Consider the following 20,455-nt stretch of genomic DNA (forward strand, 5'->3'; position numbering starts at 1 on the left):
TGCTCAAAGGGCTGCAACACAGATCCCATAAAATGGTCTGTGTGACACACCTACATGTAACCATACAAAGACTGATAGCATAATTAAAGCTGATCAGCAAATCATCTTTCTTGGTTTAATATAGTGATTCTCAACCTATGGGGCATGGCCCCCTGGTGGGACACAGACTCTTTGCCGCAGAGTGGTGTGGATGCTGATTTAAATTCTTTTTAATTCATTTTTTGTGTTGTTGCTGTTGATAAAGATCGATAAAATTTGAAGGTGAGAATTATTTTGGTGGCGGGGCCATGCCGGTTTGAGAACAGCTGGTTTAATATTTGATGTTTTTGTCTGTTTTCTTTTATTGCATGTAAATTTTGCATACGCTTTAAAGAGATTGATTAAGATTTGAACATCTTTATAATCACAATTACAGTCCTGAGAAAAACTAAGTGCACCCTGTGATTCAGCAGCTTGAAGAACAACTTTTAGCAGCAATGACATAGAAGTAATAGTTTTCTGTATGACTTCCTCAGCTCTCACATTACCGTGGAGAGATTTTGGCCCACTCTTCTTTACAGCATTGCATTCATGCACAGCTCTCTTAAGGTCCCCCCAAAGCAGGCTGAGGTCTGGACTTTGATATTGCAACACCTTCATTCTTTTTCACTTTCAGCCATTCTAATGATACATTTCATTTTGTTGTGTTTGGGGTGATTTATCTCCTACAGTACATAACCTAATTTAGGCCAAGCTTGACTCTTGACCTGTTTGGTTTTGTCTCCACTTTGGTGTCATCTGTGGTTTGTTCAGATGCTGCTTGGCAAACCTAAAGCAAACCTTGCTGCCATGTTTGTTTCAGAGGGAAGAGATATTCTCTTGGGATTCCTTCGTGCCATATTTGTCTTGTAATTCTATTTTCATGAAATTTAACCTTTAACATACTAGCTCAAGCCTGTAGAGCTGAGGCATTTCTACAGTCGGGCCTTGTTGGGACGTTAACATTTGGAAAGATTGTGTCATTGTGTTAGCTCACACCTGAACGCACCAGACCACCAAACTACCAAAACTGCTGCTTTTTTAAAGGTGCTCACCTATGATAACAAGGGTGAACTTAGTTATTCACATGACTGTATACAAGACCTATTTTAAATGCAACTTAAAAGAGGACTAATAATATTTGTATTATTATTTAATCTACATGAAGGGGTTTGAAGAGAGGTTAACGTCGCTCTTCACACTCATCAGCTGATTAACAGAGACTCAAAGTCTATTTAAAATAAACTTTAGAAACTTTAGACAGTATAGACTTATATTGCTGAATTTTACAGTTCAAAGTTTTACCGAATACCATTTATATATTTCACCAAAATGAGTCAGTAAAGGCCAGTGCTGTGTTTGGGAAGAGATACATATATTTATATTGGTATATTTATATATTAAGATTATGAGTACATTATATGGATTTACATGGATGAATTTGATTCTGTGTATTTGTGAATACATAATAATTTAATGTATGTGTGTACACGTCACATATCTTAATGTTAAATTCAAAACCTTTTAAGCGCTTTTTTTCTTTAAGTAAAGCTACACAACAAACACATATTGTTAGTTTAGGATTAAATATCATTAGTTTTTTTGCACCTAATTTAGCCTGCAGTTCATACACGGTGACAGAAATAAGTAGCGTTGCATAAGGTTTATTCACACTGATCCACGGCTCTGTTATTGATCTGACTGTTCAATAAAATTAGCTGTTTGAAAACTAGCTTTTTTCTGTGTGTGTTTTCTTGTTGACAATTCTCTTGATCAAACAAAGTGAGGCAATATTCTCTCATTAAAGGGAAATGACCAGCATTTTCAGTGAGTGTTGCAGCATTAGCTCAGTTTTTAGCCTGGCACTTAATCTGGACAGACCTCATTGTATCCAGTGTTGCATTATAAATGCCTGAAAATAAATAAAACAAACATCAACCGCAGATTAACATGTTCAACATTACTATAAAAAGCTCTGCTCTCAGCCCATCAGCCCAACAGTTGGGTGATCTTTGCTCTCCAACCAGTCGAGACCACCTGAATGAGCCGCTTCGCTGGTGATTTGCTGAAACAGCGAATCGTCCACCAGCTCCTCTGGGGCGGCGTGCTGATACTGGCCTTGCTGCTGGCTGGGGTCGAACAGCAGGTTTGTGTCCAATGCGTTAAGGTCACTGATGCTACTGGGAAGCTCCGATGTCATTCTGATTTCACCGGGGAAATCAGCCCCGCCTGCTGTTAGCTCTGACACCTGTTCCATGAGCTGATTGCCAGCAGCGAGGAGGTCTTGAGAGGTGCTGAAGTCTAACTGCTGGTGTTGCTGCTGCTGTGAGTTCAAAGCTGACATGATGGACTGCTGCTGATGCTGCTCTCCACCGGCTGCTTGTATTTGGCCTTGACCTGCCGAGAGAATCATTTGTTCACCGATAGAGTTTTCCATGAGGTAATTGGGCCTCTGCAGGTTGCAGGTACTGCTGGAGTCGGAGGTCATCAGGCTGTCAGTGCAGGAGAGGCTGGAGTTGGATTCGAGGATCTGGGTCAGGTTCATACGAGCGGTGTAGGTGGGAAGTAAATTATTGATTCCCACACCCCGCACACTATTCTCGTGATCTCCGTCTAGCTTGCTCAGGAGGACGCTGGCGATGCTTTTGGTGCTGCACTGCTGGCCCGGTGTGGGCGGGGCCTCGCTTTGCATCATGATGTTGAGCGGCACAGAGCGGCTCCTCTGGGCCATGCTGTTCACGCCGAGGTTTGTCTGCCTGTTTGCGAAGATGTTCAACACCTCAGCCGTCACAGGAGAATTAAAGGGAGACACTACCGATCGGGAGGCATTGGAAAGGTTGGTTCCTGCTCCTGTGCCGCTGAAGTTCCTCTGATGTACAGCGGGACTCACGCTGCGACACCTAAAATTTGCAGCAGATGTGTTGGCAGTTTTATTATCCAGAGGGGCAGGCACTGCAAAACCCTCCTGTTTGGCCATGCTCGCTACCTGCTGCTGCACGGGCGAGATGGGAGTCAAGCGGCCGAAATGGCTGTCGTGGTGCCGCGCGTGAGGAACGGCGAAGGCGTGAGGTTTTTGAAAATGGTCGTCTATCAGGCTGTGATAGCCGGGCAGGATTTCCATTCCGCTGTTGGATCTGCTGGCGGTCCCGCCGCTGCTATTGTAACTGTTATTCATCCACTCCAGCCTGGTCTTGTCTGGATGGGTGGCCATCGGTCTCTGCATCGGTTTCACGGGGCTGCTGGAGATGGTGCTGCCGTCATGGAAACCAGTGATGCTGGAGTTAATGGGTGTGAACGCGAACGGGTTTCTGCACTCTACTGGACTGGGAGGAACATTGCTGCTGCAGTTGGAGTGTGGCGTCCCAACCGGGGTGTGGCGACTGCTTCCGAGCGAGCTGTCCACCGGGGTCGTGGAGGCGATGTGGGAGCAGGGGCTTTCTCCTGTCAGTCCCTGGGCTCCTCCCATCATTTCCGACATGGGTGTAGGTGTCGGCGTTTGAATTGTTTGGATTGGGTTACTGTTGTTGTTCGCAGCATGATAGAAAGCCATGTTCTTATTAGCGGACGTCATGTTGTTTGGCATCGCAACCTGCTGGCCCTGCAGCGTGACAGAATCTCCAAACTGCTGCAGGTTATTAAGTTTCATCTGCTCCTCCATCTGCACCAACTCCTCCACTATGCTGTCCTGAGTCACATCATCATCAAAGCAAAAGTAATCTGCCATGTCTGTCTGCATGGGCAGTTGACCGGATGATGAAGCGTGATTCAAAAACTCTAAGGTTTCAGTAGCAGGACTGGACTGAGAGCAGGGCTGCTGCCGGACTCCTTCCAGGCTTGAGTTTGAACCCACACCTGAATGCTTTGGAAAACTGGGATTATCGGGCACAGCATGTGCGTCAACTGCTGCGTGCCCCTGATGTTGCTGTATTAATGCGTGACTGACTGAAGTGCCAGTTTCCATAACGGCAGAAATGTTTTTCCTCTGCAATGAACTATGTGTTTTGGCAACAGAGTAAAAGCCACTCGCTCTGAAAGAAGGAGAAGTGCCAAGTGCGTGGACTTGAGTGGTCATTTTCACTTCTACTTCCCTGGTGGCTGGTGCACTTTCAGGTCTAGCTGGAGCGCCTGGCCTGGATACATTACCCGTCATGTTTCTGATACCATACCCTGGACCAGCAGCACCCTCTACTGGCTGCTGGGGTATAAAAACCCTTTTGATTGGTGAAAGGTCTGGACTGAGCCCTGAACGTTTTCTGAGGCTCTTAGTGGACAAGAAGCCTTGCTTTGTTTGGTTGTTTTCCCCACATGAAGATGTTCTGCTGGTGTTCAGTAGAGACACGGTGCTGGTATTCTGAGTGGAGGGATTTAAGTGCAAAGTGCTTGTATTTTTAGCGCTATTATTGCCGCTGTCGCCTGTGGCCACAGTATTAGTGCTTGAGGAGGACTCTCTGCTGCATTTATTGCTGGACGTTTCCTCGAGACCCAAGAAGCCTCTAGTTTGCGGTATGGGCACACTGGCGGCCCTCTGTACAGCCCCTTTGACTCTATTGGTCATTGCCACTTGTGGCAAAACTTGACTGCCCAAATTTTGCATTTGGCTGCTTTCATGTATAGCTTCAACTTCCATTTCAACATCGATGCTTGGAGTGTTAGAAGTCTGCCCTTGCCTGGCCACCGGGGCCAAAATGGGGACCGTTGAGGAACTCCTCGCGCTCTGACTGGAGCTGGCGTCTTCTGTAGCTTTAAAGTTGATGTCTGCAGATGCCGGCCGCAGCACGTTTGTGAAGGATGTGGCAGTTTCACTGCTGTTGGGTGCGAGCGATATGGCTGCCATTTTGACCAGACTGACTGGGCTGACATGACATGGCGTTACAACAGTCTTAATGGGGCTGTTAGCGATGATCATGGTGGAGGGCGAGCGCAAAGCGATGGCAGTGGTGGCTGAAGGTTTAGGGAGGATTTGAGCGTAGCGCTGCCGAGCTGCGCGCTCCCCCGCTGGATTGGACAGAATATTTTGGGGGTGTTTGGGGCTCTGCTTCACTCCCTGAACTGGCTGGGTCACCATCTGGATGTTAATGGGCAGTACTTTGCTCTCCACTGTTCCCACTGGACTCGGGGACATCAGCGGCCTACTCCTCTGAACCTGCAGGGGGAAAAAAGAGGAATCATGAAATCAAAGTTTAGATCCTGTCTTTGACAGAGAGAGATAGAGGGGGCTTTATGGTACCATTTTTTTTAATGATTCCTTTTCGGACTCCCTGCACGTCTGTATGAATATATCCTTCGTCTCTTTTTACTTCAGGCTTTATTTCAACGGATATTTTTACTGTGTTTTTACCTCGCATGTTTGTTGTCTTCTCCCCTGTCATTGCCTGACGAGTTCACCTTGTGCCTTATTACTTTTCTCCTTGGTGTTACTGTTTTTGATAGTTTTGACACCTTTTTGATTTTAACTATGGTTATTTTGTTTTACATTGCCACTTCAGTCCACTTAAGAAACAGCTGGAATTACAGCTATCCATGCAGTTATGTTGTAGATATTTTGTTTATTGGTAAAAACAACTATTTAATCCCAAGTGTTTGATTTTATATTGCATTAAATATATAAAGCAGCCTTGGTGACATTAAAAGGGATACAAAAATGTGTTGGAATATCTACTGATGAATTCTGTGGACTATCATTTCTGGCTTATCTCTTCTTCAGACTACACAAAATAATAAGATCAGAAATGTGATGTGACCTCAGATAAATGAAAGTTTGACTATTATATTGATGAAAAGAAAATTCAGTGATCTATAAAAATGTAAATCAACAGTAACTGCAGCAACGTGTTGTAGCTAATTAATAGATTAGAAAAGGGTATATTTTTTATCTAATGTGGGTTCATTGTGTTCTAAACATTCATGACGTGCAGTTAATCTTTCCTTCAGTGGGGAAAGAAATGACACATGATGGTGTGATCCAGCTCTCTCTCTCACCGTGATCGGGCTTGGCACGGCAGCAACCACGATGCCTATAGTTGGTTGAGGCGACGGAGGGGTGGGACTACCACAAGACACACCGTCGTCTGCCTTCCTAATCTGTCCCTCTCCGGGTAGAGGAGATGTCAGCTTTTGTTCCTGTTGCTTTCTCTGGATCTTCCTCTGGAGCTGCTGCTTTGCGTCGACAGACGGAGAGGACAGCATGGTCACATGAGGCTGGAAGGAGTGAGCGTCTGCAGCCGGGGCGAAGGCTGAGACGGTCTGTGAACCTTTCACCTCTGAAGAAAATCAAAAGAAATTTGTATTCAGTATACATCAAATGCTCCTACAAAAAGAATATATAACACTATGCAGGGGAACTTAGTAGTGTACATCTTCAGTTACTGCAAAAACAATTACATTTGAGGTAGCAGAGTGTTTTGCAGCATGTTCCCTGATATATTCAGATGTAATTCTACTGGTTTCAAAAGGGAATTCCTTATTATTAAAACCTGGCAGCCACCAGCGCTACCCCAGCCTCCTAGTGGATGTACCAATGGTATAATTTTGAAAATCCAAGGTGATTTTCAGGAAAGTTGACCCCTGACCTTGACTTTGAGTTCAAGATCACTGAGATTCAAACTCATCTGAGACTTTTAGTAGATGCACCTATTTCTCTTACTCCTTAGTATTTGTGGGTTTCTGTATTGTGTATCAGGTTGTTAGTCACTCTGTGTTGAGCATTTGGATTCACAGCTTTTAGTTGTTGTATTTTGTATTTAAGTTTCTGTCAGTGCAAGTGAAATGTTCATATTTTCTTGTTTCCGTTTTTTTCTTATTTTCAAGAAATATAACATCCAATTTCACTGCTGTGCAGATTACACTCAGCTCTACTACAGCTCTCCAAATCCACAGCTACTCTCCCACCCATATCTATTTCTGATTGTTTAAGTGAAATCAAGGTCTGGTTTGCTCACAACTTTCTTAAACTTAATGGCACTAAAACTGAATTTATTTTAATAGGCACCAAATCAAAACTTTAAACCAGATGTCTTTCATTATCCATTGATAACTCTGTTGTCACACCTTCAACACATAAATAATATCACTCGGTCTTCCTGTTTTCATCTTTCAATAACCGCCTTTGTCCTTCACTCACTCCGAACTATTCAAAACTCTATTCAAAATTGCATCATGATTTTTACCTTGTTTAGCTTTTATACTTTCATGCTTGTTTTTTCCATGTTTACCTTGTGTTTTTATTTATTTACTTATTTTTTGTAATATTGTAAGGTGACCTTGAGGGTCTTTAAAGGCACCTATAAATAAAATGCATTATTATTATTATTATTATTATTATTCCATTCATCCATTCGCTTCCGCTTATCCTTTTCAGGGCGCTGGAGCCTATCCCAGCTGTCATAGGGCGAGAGGCGGGGTACACCCTGGACAGGCTGCCAGTCTGTCGCAGGGCCAACACACAGGGACAGACAACCATTCGCACTCACATTCACTCCTGCATTCTATTATTATTATTATCATCATCATTATTTTCATTATTATCCATCTGACTAACTCTGTTTCTAGTCTTTTGTTCTTTAGTTTCGTATTCTGGTTTTCTTTTGGGTTTAGGTTATTATAAATCGGATTCCTCGTATTTTTACTTTAGTTTGGTCTTTGTAGTGTGTTCTTGCATCTTGTTAAGGCTTTGTCTTTGTTTTGTGATTCCCCTTTTAGTAGCTTCCTGTTTCATTTGTGCTTTCCCATCACTTTTACTTCCTTTGTCTTAATTAGCTTCAGCTATGTCTTGTTACCCTGGCGTTTCCCAGCCCCCTGATTACTTCACGTGTCTATTTAAAACCTGAAAAGGTTGCCTTAATTCTTTGTTGAGTCATACTTGCTTATGTGTTTACTGTATTTCTGTTTGGATTTATTCACTTATTTAACTTTTCCGTATGTGTACTTTGTGTTTTGCCTTCATAAAAGGTTGTTTTACGTTTCTCAGGTTTGACTTAGCAGTGTGCATTTGGGTCCCTTTCCTGTGCAACCCTGATATCATCACACAAAAAAGTCAATAGCTCATTAAAATGAAAAACAAGGACTAACAAAAGAAAAGTCCCCCTTGAGCTCCCACCTGACATCCACATTGCTCTGCATCTAGGAAGGGTTGCCAAGAAACTTATTCTTAAAACCTGGCAGTCTGCCTCTCCACCTGCCTTTGTACATGGGATTAAATCACAGAATCAAAGAACTGTGCAATCTCAGGGTAAATTAACAGGAGATGATGGGCCTTTATTTCAACCATCGCACATTACAGCAAGAGAACAGCAGTAGAGATTCCTGCTGTTCTCTTGGCTCAGTTATGCTTATATCCCACATGTTTCCTTTATAATAATGGATTGGATTTATATAGCGCTTTTCAAGGCACCCAAAGCGCTTTACAATACCACTATTCATTCACTCTCACATTCATACACTGGTGGAGGCAAGCTACGGTTGTAGCCACAGCTGCCCTGGGGCAGACTGACAGAAGCGAGGCTGCCATATCGCGCCATCGGCCCCTCTGGCCAACACCAGTGGGCAAGTAGGGTAAAGTGTCTTGCCCAAGGACACAACGACCAGGACAAAGAGCCCAGGGATCGAACCGGCGACCTTCCGGTTACAGATGCGATTCCCAACCCCCTGAGCCACGGTCGCCCTTTGCATCCTCACTGTACATTTCAGTGTCTGGGAGCTTCTTGTTGGTTCTTTGTTAAACAATTATTTTTACTTAAATCTCAACACTGAACCTTCCAGTTTATGAGGTATACAAATATATTGTGTAGTGGTTTAATAAGCCTAACAAGTGAAAAGCTGATCTACCAAAATAAAAATGCAGAACTACCTGCTGAAGTGAGCCCTAGTGAATAAAGGAGCAGCCGAAGGTAGCTGTTCAGTTTATGTTAAAATGATGTGACAATTCAGAGACATTATTATTTTGTTCTTTTTCTTTGCATTGATTCAATCACAAAATGCTCTTCATCAAAATTACATGTTTAAGTAATATATTATATATTGAACAGCTTAGATCTTTGCACACTTCTGTGGAAAATGCATATTGTGCTACGCTCCATTTGAAGTGGGAAGCCTGAAATCCCGAGACACCTCTGAATCTGTCTTCTTGAGCTTGTCACTGGTATGCAAGCTTCAGGGCAAAAATGATCGCCCATGAGTTTTATATACTGCTTCTGGTTTATAAAGAAAACCTATTTTAAGTAGTTTTACTGTAAATTGAGTATTTAACAAACACAAACATGTTTTTTTCTGAAATGATCACACAGTTGAACAAAAAGTTCTCTAATTTATTTTAAAGTAAAACTGAAGATTATAATCGCTGTAAAGATTTATTGCAAGGTTCGCAAGTTAGACTGCTTGATGTTCCAGAGCATAAGAGTCCAAGAACAACATTAATCTGGTGTAGAGACAGAACTTCAATAGACGGATAAAGCCATAGGTGCGTTAACAGCGAGCTGCCACCAGAAGTCACTCTTGACCTTTATGTTCTGCACTCTGGGAACATCAAGTTGTCAAGTGTCCTACCTGCTGCTGTGCCGGTCATTATGGTGAGAGCTGCCAAAGACTTGTTGCTGATGTAATGGCTGTCGATTAGGAAGCGAGCCAGGTCCTCCACAGCATCAAACTGGCGTTTGAGCACCTTTTGAGCCCACTCACACACAAGATCACAGGCTGCAAACCGCACCTCTTCCTTAATACTGCTCAGCTGGCCCGGGGAGTCGAGCACATCACACTGGGGCTGCAAACAATTGACATTTAGTTTCATATATAGACACATATATATGGAAAAAAAGCTATATTCCAAAGACATAATATTAATATCAATATGAAGATAAGTGTAAATAAATGTGCTTACTCCATCTCCTGTTTTATGGAGGTCCAGAGTTGGTAAAGACGGCATCTGAACAAATGGTCTCTTCCTTAGGCCACTATAGCAGTATGTGAGTCAGTGTTAAGATAAAAAATCTCAAAGGATCTCCGAAGAATACATATGACAACTATACAGAGGAAACCCTGAATAAAACACAGCCTGTGTAGTATTAGCAGCTCAATACGCCATGTCATAACAGAAAACTGGCAGCGCCAATTCTCATTCGTAAACTGCATCCAAATTTCCATATTTATCTTTTGTGTTACCTGAGCCTTACATTAGTATTACTGAGTTATCTTATTGGAGTTACTTTTTATCTGTTCTTGTTAAGTCTTGTTGTTATTGTTTTCCTTTTCATTTTGTTCCAAAGTCCCGTACTACAAAGCAGGATTTTGGCTTCTCCAGCCAAATCCAAGGTGGATCTTTTTAATGGGACATATCACTATAGTAACATTTGGCGCAGCCCTAACCGGCAGTTAATGAGGTTATATACCCGATTAGAGATCAAAGGGTGTGGAATCACCACGACTGCAGTGTTACAAACGCATTATAAGATCATCTGGACCTCTGTGCACGGGGAGTAGGAGGGCCGGAAGTTTTTGTTTTATTAAAAATATAGAACCTTAGCCGCTTCTTTACTCCCAATTTTTTTCCTTGTCAGCTGCAAAATAAGTCACTCCACTTTTTTATTGTTCTATAAGAGTTAATACATGATCCTAAAACAGGTACATGCTTATAATTTTTCAGATTCTCGTGTATCTTAATGATAGAGCTGTGATAACGATAAGCCTTTTACTTTCTACAGTCAGCATTTCTGCCAACTGTCCTTCCAGCCTTTAAACAGGTTCAATGTTATTAATATGGCAGCTCCCCCCCCCCCACTTTGATTTGATTCTGTATCATGTTCTTAACCTTTTCATATCCCTGTGTAGGATTGGTCACTTTGTTCCCAGTTCACTTCATATTTGTTATTGGTTCAATGCTGCCAGTGACACACTTTTGTCTTTACAAGTCCTTACATAGAGCTTTTCTACTCTTACTGAGCACTCTATATAACTTGCCTCGTTCACACAAGCACTGTCTTTGGAGATGCAAACTACCAGCCTTCTGATTAGTATATGACCCGCTCTACCTCCTTCCAATCTACCTTTATCAAGGTAGACTGACAAAGCCTGGGTTGATCACCAGCTTTGCCCGACCACTCGTCCTGATTTTCGATGTTGGGTAAAATGTCTGTGAAGGTTCTCAGTCATCCAGGTCATCGTAGTCAAAGGAGCTTGCAAAGAAAAGCGTCTGGACTTCTTTAAGTTACTTGAAGACGTTTCACCTCTCATCCGAGAAGCTTCTTCAGTTCTAAGGTCAAATGGTGGAGAGTCCCAGATATAACCTAGTGGGAGTGACCCCCCACAGAGGGACAAAAGGACCCCCTGATGATCCTCTAATCGCCTGAGCCAAGGTGTGAAACTGGGTGTGGGTCCCAATCAGCCAGAGTTTCGGGTGAGTTCATTGTGAAACCTGGCCCCACCTTATCATGCGAATTCCTGAGATCAGATGGCCCAGGATGTGAGTGGGCGTTAAGGCGTCTGGGAAGGGATCTCAAAACTGGATTATAGATGGCAGAGAGTTGGTGTCGTAAACCCCCGCCTCTGTTCAAAGATGGTCGCTCACAGTGGACATAGATGGCTTCTTTCACTCCTCTTTCAAACCATCTGTCCTCTCTGTCCAAAATGTGAACATTGGCATCCTCGAAAGAGTGTCCTTTATCCTTAAGATGCAGATGGACTGCTGAGTCTTGTCCTGTGGAGGTGGCTCTTCTGTGTTGTGCCATGCGCTTGTGAAGTGGTTGTTTGGTCTCTCCAATGTAGAGGTCTGAGCATTCCTCGCTGCACTGTACAGCATACACCACATTGTTAAGTTTGTGTTTTGGCGTTTTGTCTTTCGGGTGAACCAGTTTCTGTCTGAGCGTGTTGCTGGATCTGAAATACACTGGGATGTCATGCTTGGAGAAAACTCTCCTGAGTTTCTCTGATACGCCGGCTACATAGGGGATGACAATGTTGTTGCGTCTGTCCTTCTTATCCTCCCTCGCTGGTGTCTGGTCTTCTTTTCTGTGCCTCTTTGCTCACTTTAAGAACGCCCATTTAGGATAGCCGCACGTTTTGAGTGCTTCCTTTACATGTGCGTGTTCCTTCTTTTTTCCTTCAGGCTTAGAGGGAACATGTTCTGCCCGGTGGTGTAGGGTCCTGATTACTCCAAGTTTGTGTTCCAGAGGGTGATGGGAGTCGAACAGGAGGTACTGGTCCGTGTGTGTGGGCTTCCGGTAAACTTCGATGTTGAGTTTGCCGTTCTCTTCAATGTGCACAGCGCAGTCCAGGAAAGGCAAACAGTTGTCCTTTGTGTCTTCCCTGGTGAACTTGATGTTTTTATCCACAGCGTTGATGTGCGCAGTGAAGGATTCCACTTCTTGTGTCTTGATTTTGACCCAGGTGTCGTCCACATATCTGTACCAGTGGCTGGGTACTCTTCCTTTGAAAGAGCCAAGAGCCTTCCTTTCCACTTCCTCCATGTAAAGGTTGGCTACAATAGGTGACACGGGGGAGCCCATGGCACAGCCATGTTTTTGTCTGTAAAAGCCTTCGTTGTACTTGAAATATGTAGTGGTGAGGCAGAGGTCTAACAGTGTGCAGATCTGATCGGGTGTGAAGTTGGTCCTGTCCTCCAAGGAGCTGTCTTCTTGTAGTCGTTTTCTGACAGTCTCCACGGCCTCCATGGTGGGTATGCAAGTGAAGAGAGAGACTACATCAAAGGACACCATGGTTTCATCTGGATCCAGGGTAAGTTTCTGGACCTTGTCGGTGAAGTCGGTGGAGTTCTTGATGAGGTGTGGGGTGTTCCCCACGAGAGGCGCAAGGATGGTAGCAAGGTGTTTAGCAATGTTATAAGTGGCTGAGTTTATGCTACTGACTATGGGTCTGAGTGGGACAGCTTCCTTGTGGATTTTAGGAAGTCTGTAAATGCAGGGTATGGCATCCCCTGGGTAAAGGCGGTGATATGTAAGGCGGTCAATAATTTTGTCCTTTTCAAAGTCTTGAAGGCAAGCTATAACTTTCTTTTTGTAGCTGCTTGTGGGGTCTCGCTTTAAGGCTTCGTAGGTATTGTTGTCACTGAGGAGAGTAGTGATCTTTGTATGGTAATCTGTAGTGTTTAGGACCACGGTGCATCTTCCCTTATCAGCTGGTAAAACAGTGATGTTGTGGTCTTTGCTCAGGGAAGCGACGGCCTTCTTTTCCTGTATTGTGAGGTTGGATGGAGGGACTTTGGCACTGGAGAGCGTGGCTGAGACTTTCATCCTGATTTGCTCTGCTTCTGTCTGTGATAATTTATTAATCCGTATGGCAGATTCTGTGGCTGTGATGAGGTCCACTATGGGCAACTGTTGTGGAGAAATGGCAAAATTGAGTCCTTTGGCTAATACTCTCTTTTCAGGTTCAGTGAGAATCCTGTCTGAAAAGTTCTTAACCCATTTCTCCTGACTGACTTCAGGTGTGTTTTCTTCTCTGGGTTGTGTAGGTTCAGGATGAGGAGTGTGTGTTTTTGAAAGCAAGGTGTGAAATTTCCGACGGGGCTCCTGCTATGATCGGCCGACATACGGGATTCATCGCTCACTGTAAAGGTGACACAGAGTTCCCGAACTTCATGCATTACCACTGCATCATTCACCAGCAGGCGTTATGCGCAAAGGTGATCGGCTTCGAGCACGTCATGACTCCCGTCGTGAAGATCATAAACAGCATCCGCTCCAGAGCTAAACAGCACAGAACATTCAAGGTGCTATTGGAGGAGCTGTCAGCTGAATATGGTGACCTGCTACTACATACGGAAATCCGATGGCTCAGCAGGGGACGGATTTTGCTTCGTTTTTTGTCACTTTTGGGTGAAATCAAGGAGTTCATGCAATCCAAAGGGGAAGACACATCTCTGCTGGAGGACACTGAGTGGACACTTGACCTTGCGTTTTTAACAGACATTACTGGGAAACTGAACCATTTGAACTGTGAGCTGCAAGGCAAAGGTAAGACTGTTGCTGACATGATAAGTGCTTTAAATGGATTTAAAGCCCAGATGAACATTTTCTCTGTGCATTTACAGAGAAAAAAGGTGCTGCACTTTCCCTCTGTGCAGATGGTGCTGAAAGACAATGCTTCTGCATCTGAGACTTTTGACAAAGTTGCAGAAAAGTACACTCAAGTCATAAACCGACTTGGTCAAGAGTTTGAGAACAGGTTTTGTGACCTTGATCAGCTTGAGCCATGTGTCTCATTTGTTTCCAATCCTTTCATGAATGTGGACACAACATGCATTGCTGAGCAACTAAGTTCAATGTTCAGCTTGGATACTGGACAGGTGGAAATCGAAATTGTAACATTGCAAAATGACGTCCACCTCAAAGCCTATCTGGGTGCACCAAACTTTTGGTGCCTTGTTGACACAGAAAAGTACAGTGGTGTATGCACAGCAGCTATGAAGGTTGCCTGTTTGGTTCAACCTATCTTTGTGAATCAGCCTTTTCTGACATGAACTTCATCAAGAACACAGAACACGCCTCTCCGATGCACATCTGCAAGACTCACTCAGAGTTGCAGTGTCAAGTTATACCCCAGATTACAACACACTGGTGAACAGCATGCAATGCCAGGTTTCCCACTAACAGACAAAGAAAGCCATATTAGATGTTCTCGGTGGCAACATTACAGTGTCATGTCAAAGTTGAATTTAATTATTGAAAAACAAATGTGTTTGTTAAGTGTAACATGTGACAATTTGCTTTAAAATGCTGCCAATTTGGTGAAAAGTTCTGTAAAATTTGAAAGTTGATTTTTTGTATGTTACATACATACAAAAATAATGTATGTAACAGTGCATGATTTGTTAAAATTTGTTAGTGGTAAGTGAAAATGTTGTAGAAGTGATCACTTCAAAATGTAAATACTTGCAGAGATATATAGAAATAAAGCATTGCATATTGATATTTATGTTTCCTACCTTGTTTCCTACTTGCATTCTTTATAATTATGGTGAAAAATAATTAACATAATTAGTGTCCGTACATAGATGAATATCATTAATTATTAATGATAACACATAATTAAGTTAAACTGAGGAAATTTGTTATTTGAGAAGTGTGTGTCAAACTGGTAGCCCTTCACATTAATCGGTACCCAAGAAGTAGCTCTCACTTTCAAAAAGGTTGGTGACCCCTGCTTTAGAGTGTTGGGCCCGCTGAGCCTTGTCCACAAACTTGTAAAGATCAGCCAGACCCTGCAGGTACTGGAAATCCTTCTACCCTCTCCAATCTTAGAAGAGGTTTTGTTCAGGACAACTGTTTGCCTTTCCTGGACTGCGCTGTGCACATTGAAGAGAACGGCAACCTCAACATCGAAGTTTACCGGAAGCCCACACACACGGACCAGTACCTCCTGTTCGACTCCCATCACCCTCTGGAACACAAACTTGGAGTAATCAGGACCCTACACCACCGGGCAGAACATGTTCCCTCTAAGCCTGAAGGTAAAAAGAAGGAACACACACATGTAAAGGAAGCACTCAAAACGTGCGGCTATCCTAAATGGGCGTTCTTAAAGTCAGCAAAGAGGCACAGGAAAGAAGATCAGACACCAGCGAGGGAGGATAAGAAGGACAGACGCAACAACATTGTCATCCCCTATGTAGCCGGCGTATCAGAGAAACTCAGGAGAGTTTTCTCCAAGCATGACATCCCGGTGCATTTCAGACCCAGCAACACGCTCAGACAAAAACTGGTTCACCCGAAAGACAAAACGCCAAAACACAAACTTAGCAATGTGGTGTATGCTGTACAGTGCAGCGAGGAATGCCCAGACCTCTACATTGGAGAGACCAAACAGCCACTTCACAAGCGCATGGCACAACACAGAAGAGCCACCTCCACAGGACAAGACTCAGCAGTCCATCTGCATCTTAAGGATAAAGGACACTCTTTCGAGGATGCCAATGTTCACATTTTGGACAGAGAGGACAGATGGTTTGAAAGAGGAGTGAAAGAAGCCATCTATGTCCACTGTGAGCGACCATCTTTGAACAGAGGCGGTGGTTTACGACACCAACTCTCTGCCATCTACAATCCAGTTTTGAGATCCCTTCCCAGACGCCTTAACGCCCACTCACATCCTGGGCCATCTGATCTCAGGAATTCGCATGATAAGGTGGGGCCAGGTTTCACAATGAACACACCCGAAACTCTGGCTGATTGGGACCCACACCCAGTTTCACACCTTGGCTCAGGCCAGGCTCAGGGGGTCCTTTTGTCCCTCTGTGGGGGGTTACTCCCACTAGGTTTATATCTGGGACTCTCCACCATTTGACCTTAGAACTGAAGAAGCTTCTCGGATGAGAGGTGAAACGTCTTCAAGTAACTTAAAGAAGTCCAGACGCTTTTCTTTGCAAGCTCCTTTGATGATGTTGGGTAAAGCGAATCCAGATAACGGATACTTTGGGTATGTTGATTTGGCTTTGCAGTACAGGGACCTGGTGTTTTGGTTTGTCCACAGCTTTTCTGTATCCTGTCTGTGTGTTCAGTTATTTCCTGTTTTACTTTGTTAATTAATCCTAATTACTTTCAGCCTTTTCTTGTCACCTTCCTGTTTTCACTTCCCCTAATTACCCTCTGAGTGTCTTTCCTTTGTTCTTTGCAAATTCTCTTGTTTCTTGATCCCTATGTTTTCTGGATTTTCTCCTTGGATTATGCTTCTTTTGGAAATAAAGAGCTTACTTTTTGTTTGAATCCTCTGCCTGCAGCCACCTGCATTTGGCTCTGCTACTCTAAACGATGATAATATATGATGAGTAGACCAGTGCAAAACAGCAGAAAAAAGTATTTATAGTATTCACTGGCTGGGACAGATGTTTTTTGTTAAAGATTCAGTTCTGATGAAGCTTGATTTATACTTTTAAGTAACACTCTTTGATGACTTTAATGTCTCATACTACACTCAGGCTTTGTTTAATTGTAGCTGAAAGCTTTGCCGTTACTAGAACAAATAACTAGAATTATTGGTATGCCATCGTACGCCTCCAAGAGTCAGCGAAGTTATACGTTCTATTCATGTTTGTCCAGTCAGGTAATAATTGTAGTCAAGAAATTAAATACTGTATGTGGGAACCAAGCATCAGTGTCACCAATTCAAACAAAGATGAACAATACAGGGTGGGCCATTTATATGGACACACCGTACTAACATGGGAATGGTTGGTGATATTAAAGTCCTGGCACATTAGTATATGTGAGGGGGCAAACTCCTTCTTCACACCATAGACAATTGCCTTCAGATGACCCCAAAGATAAAAGTCTAAGGGGGTCAGATCGGGAGACCTTGGGGGCCATTCAACTGGCCCACGACGACCAATCCACTTTCCAGGAAAACCCGGAGAGCAGCCAAATGGCTTTTAGCTAAGCTTTAGCTTCAGCCAAGTGGAAGCTAAATTGGCTAGTCATTCATATGTATATTAGGTCGTTACCTGGGAATTCTGGAGGGAGGGGAGTGGGGGTGTGTGATTGAGGGCGTGGGGGAGCTGCTAAAAGCTGTGCACTTCCTTTTGTGTTTCATCTTGATGCATTCTCAATCATCCAGGGAAATAAATCTCCAAAAGTCACCAACTTGGAGTGTTTCAGTTTGCCATCTTAGGGAGAAATCAACACACATGGGTGTATGTCCTTTGTTGCTGAGATTTATTGATAAAAACAGTACAAAAAACCAACCATTTGTACACATATTTACGGGCTTTGTGCCTTCAGAACTGCCTTAATTTTCAGCAAGATGATGGAAAGATTCCTTAGACCTTGACATGATAGCATTACACAGTTGCAGTAGATTTGTCAGCGAATATCCATGATGCACATTTCCCATCTAAGGTGCTCTACTGGATTGAGATCTGGTGACTGTGGAGTCCATTTGAGTACTGTGAACAAGGAATGGGAATGGATAAGAATTTAGTAATTCTGATTCTATTATTGATATCACTTACTGATTCGATTCCTCATTGATTCACTTTGACAATGACCACCATTGCTAAGCTGCATACGAAAGACATTACATTGATACAATGTTGTTGCATGTTTGTTGTGATCAGTGTTCGGATCTCTACTCAGAAAAAGTAATTATTACACACATTACACTGAATGCGTTTCCCTAAAAGTAATGCAGTATGTTAATTACACCAAGAAAAATTAATTCCTCCACTTTACCATCGCGGTGTTGTGCAATAAAAATAAAAGTTATGTCCATATCCACACTATATACTGCAATGCCATTTCCCTCCTCTGGCACACAACCTGAAATCGGATGGATAAACAAGCAGACTAGCAAATTCAAAAAATTGGATGCTGGGTACCGGTTTTCTACAAGAACCAGTTCACGATTTTTCTATGGTGCCAGTTAATATTACTTTTTATTTTTCGCATGTATCTTTTGACAGTCTAGTCTGGCCATGCATCTTGCGGGGGGTTACCAGGGTTCCATCTCTAAATGACTGCTGGTCAGCAAACCTGGGAAACCCACAGATAATTGGAACTATGGCACGAAACCGCTTCCAAGACATCATGCAACACCTACGCTTTGATGACAAGTCCACCCGCAGTGATCGAGCAAAGTTCGCTGCAATTTCCAGTGTGTGGGGATCATTTGTCACCAACTGCATCACGTGCTACAACCCTGGTCTACATATCACCGTTGATGAACAGCTTTTCCCATCAAAGACTCGGTGCTGTTTCCTGCAGTATATTGCAAGTAAACCTGACAAGTTTGGGACACAAACACACAAATGCAAGAACAATCATGCCACTGTGCGATGTGTTCACTGCAACAGATACACATGTGGTAAATGCAGACTACAGATACCATGGCAGTGCCAGGATTGTGAGTGATTGCTGAAAATGTTGAAATGTACTCACTCACTTTTTATTATTATTTGTAAATATGTGTACAAATGGTTGGTTTTTTGTACTGTTTTTATCAATAAATCTCAGCAACAAAGGACATACACCCATGTGTGTTGATTTCTCTCTAAGATGGCAAACTGAAACACTCCAAGTTGGTGACTTTTGGAGATTTATTTCCCTGGATGATTGAGAATGCATCAAGATGAAACACAAAAGGAAGTGCACAGCTTTTAGCAGCTCCCCCACGCCCTCAATCACACACCCCCACTCCCCTCCCTCCAGAATTCCCAGGTAACGACCTAATATACATATGAATGACTAGCCAATTTAGCTTCCACTTGGCTGAAGCTAAAGCTTAGCTAAAAGCCTACCAGCCATTTGGCTGCTCTCGGGTTTTATAGGTAGAAAGGTAGAAGCCTGGGGATGCTAGTGTTAAAAAACTTTAGTATAGATTTTGTGATTCTGACATTCCTGGTTTAACTTCATCTTATTCTTTTAACTTCTAAATTTTTATGATAATTCCATTGGAATCATATTGAATATTATTCTTGTTCTCAGTCTTTTTTGACCTATTTTAATATGTTTTATTACTTTTTCTCAGACAGTTTGTATAATATTAAATTAAAATTTTCATGCCATTAATCAATACCCTTAATAGAAACAATTCTCTACAAGATGTATGAAAAAATGCCCACCACCCTTTTTAGAGTTTAATTTAAAACTAACTACAAAAAAATTAAGCATAAAGTAAACGTAAGTATGTTATAGTCCTGGATTTTGAACTAGTTTTTTTTTTTCAGTTTATACACTTTAAAATATTTTATATCATTACATATCCAATATTTGGTTCTTAGTTTGTTAATTATTTACATTTTATCTTAGATTTTTAGCATTTAGTGCTTACTTGAATTTGGTGCTGGTATCAGTTTGTTAGTTTTCTTTTTGCCTCACTTAAGTGTCTTTCCCCCATGTCAAGTTTAAGATTGTCAATTTCCTCGTCTACTTACAATTCTCACTTCCTGTTTTGGTAGTTGACTTTTGATAGTTAGTGGTCTTTTGTGTATTGTATTTAGTTTTACTTCATTGTACATTACCTTGATTGTTTTTAGCTGTGTTTAGCTTCCCTCCTGCTCCCACTTCTGTTACCTTCTGCTTATTTAAAGTCTCAGTCACACCTTTTGTTTTGTTTTTTATGTTTGGACTTGGAGTCTGCATTTGGATCCTGTCTTTCAACACATTATGACAAAGCTGCTCGTTTCACAGGATTCAGTGACAACATAGCGAGCCACTGCATTTAAAATTAGTCTGTAGGATGATTTTAACGGTTTCAATTTCTAATTTAAAACAATTTCACATTTTTCAAACATTGGCACAGAATTAGTTTTTGTAGATTATGTAGATAAGGACTGACGTGAGGAGCTGAGTTCTAAGCAGACCATTTTACCTGAAAGTTAATAAGACTATAATGCAGATAAAGGTCATGACAATAAACCAAGATGTTCCATTAGACGTCATGAGCTAAACAGAAAAAATATAAAAAATAAAATCACAATGTTACGTGAAGGTCAAGATCACAG

The 20,455-nt window shown here is 42.5% G+C and overlaps 1 protein-coding gene across 1 annotated transcript in view; it reads right to left on the minus strand.

Annotated features, from left to right (window-relative positions):
* The window catches only part of LOC146639685 (DNA-binding protein RFX7-like), a 36,819-nt gene that overhangs the window by 1,598 nt on the left and 14,766 nt on the right, over positions 1-20,455 (minus strand). The window contains exons 6-9 of the mRNA XM_085374098.1: positions 9,890-9,971; positions 9,559-9,772; positions 5,998-6,278; positions 1-5,161 (exon numbers count right to left, since the gene is read on the minus strand). The exon at positions 1-5,161 is cut by the window's left edge and continues 1,598 nt beyond it. Of these exons, the coding sequence (XP_085230224.1) occupies positions 2,000-5,161; positions 5,998-6,278; positions 9,559-9,772; positions 9,890-9,971 (3,739 nt within the window). The 3' untranslated portion in view covers positions 1-1,999. The remainder of the gene's footprint in view (positions 5,162-5,997; positions 6,279-9,558; positions 9,773-9,889; positions 9,972-20,455) is intronic.

Source organism: Diplotaxodon limnothrissa, linkage group LG1 (genome assembly GCF_057381915.1).
Source record: "Diplotaxodon limnothrissa isolate DT_005_m linkage group LG1, D_limnothrissa_male_GT1.1, whole genome shotgun sequence".
NCBI lineage: Eukaryota > Metazoa > Chordata > Actinopteri > Cichliformes > Cichlidae > Diplotaxodon > Diplotaxodon limnothrissa.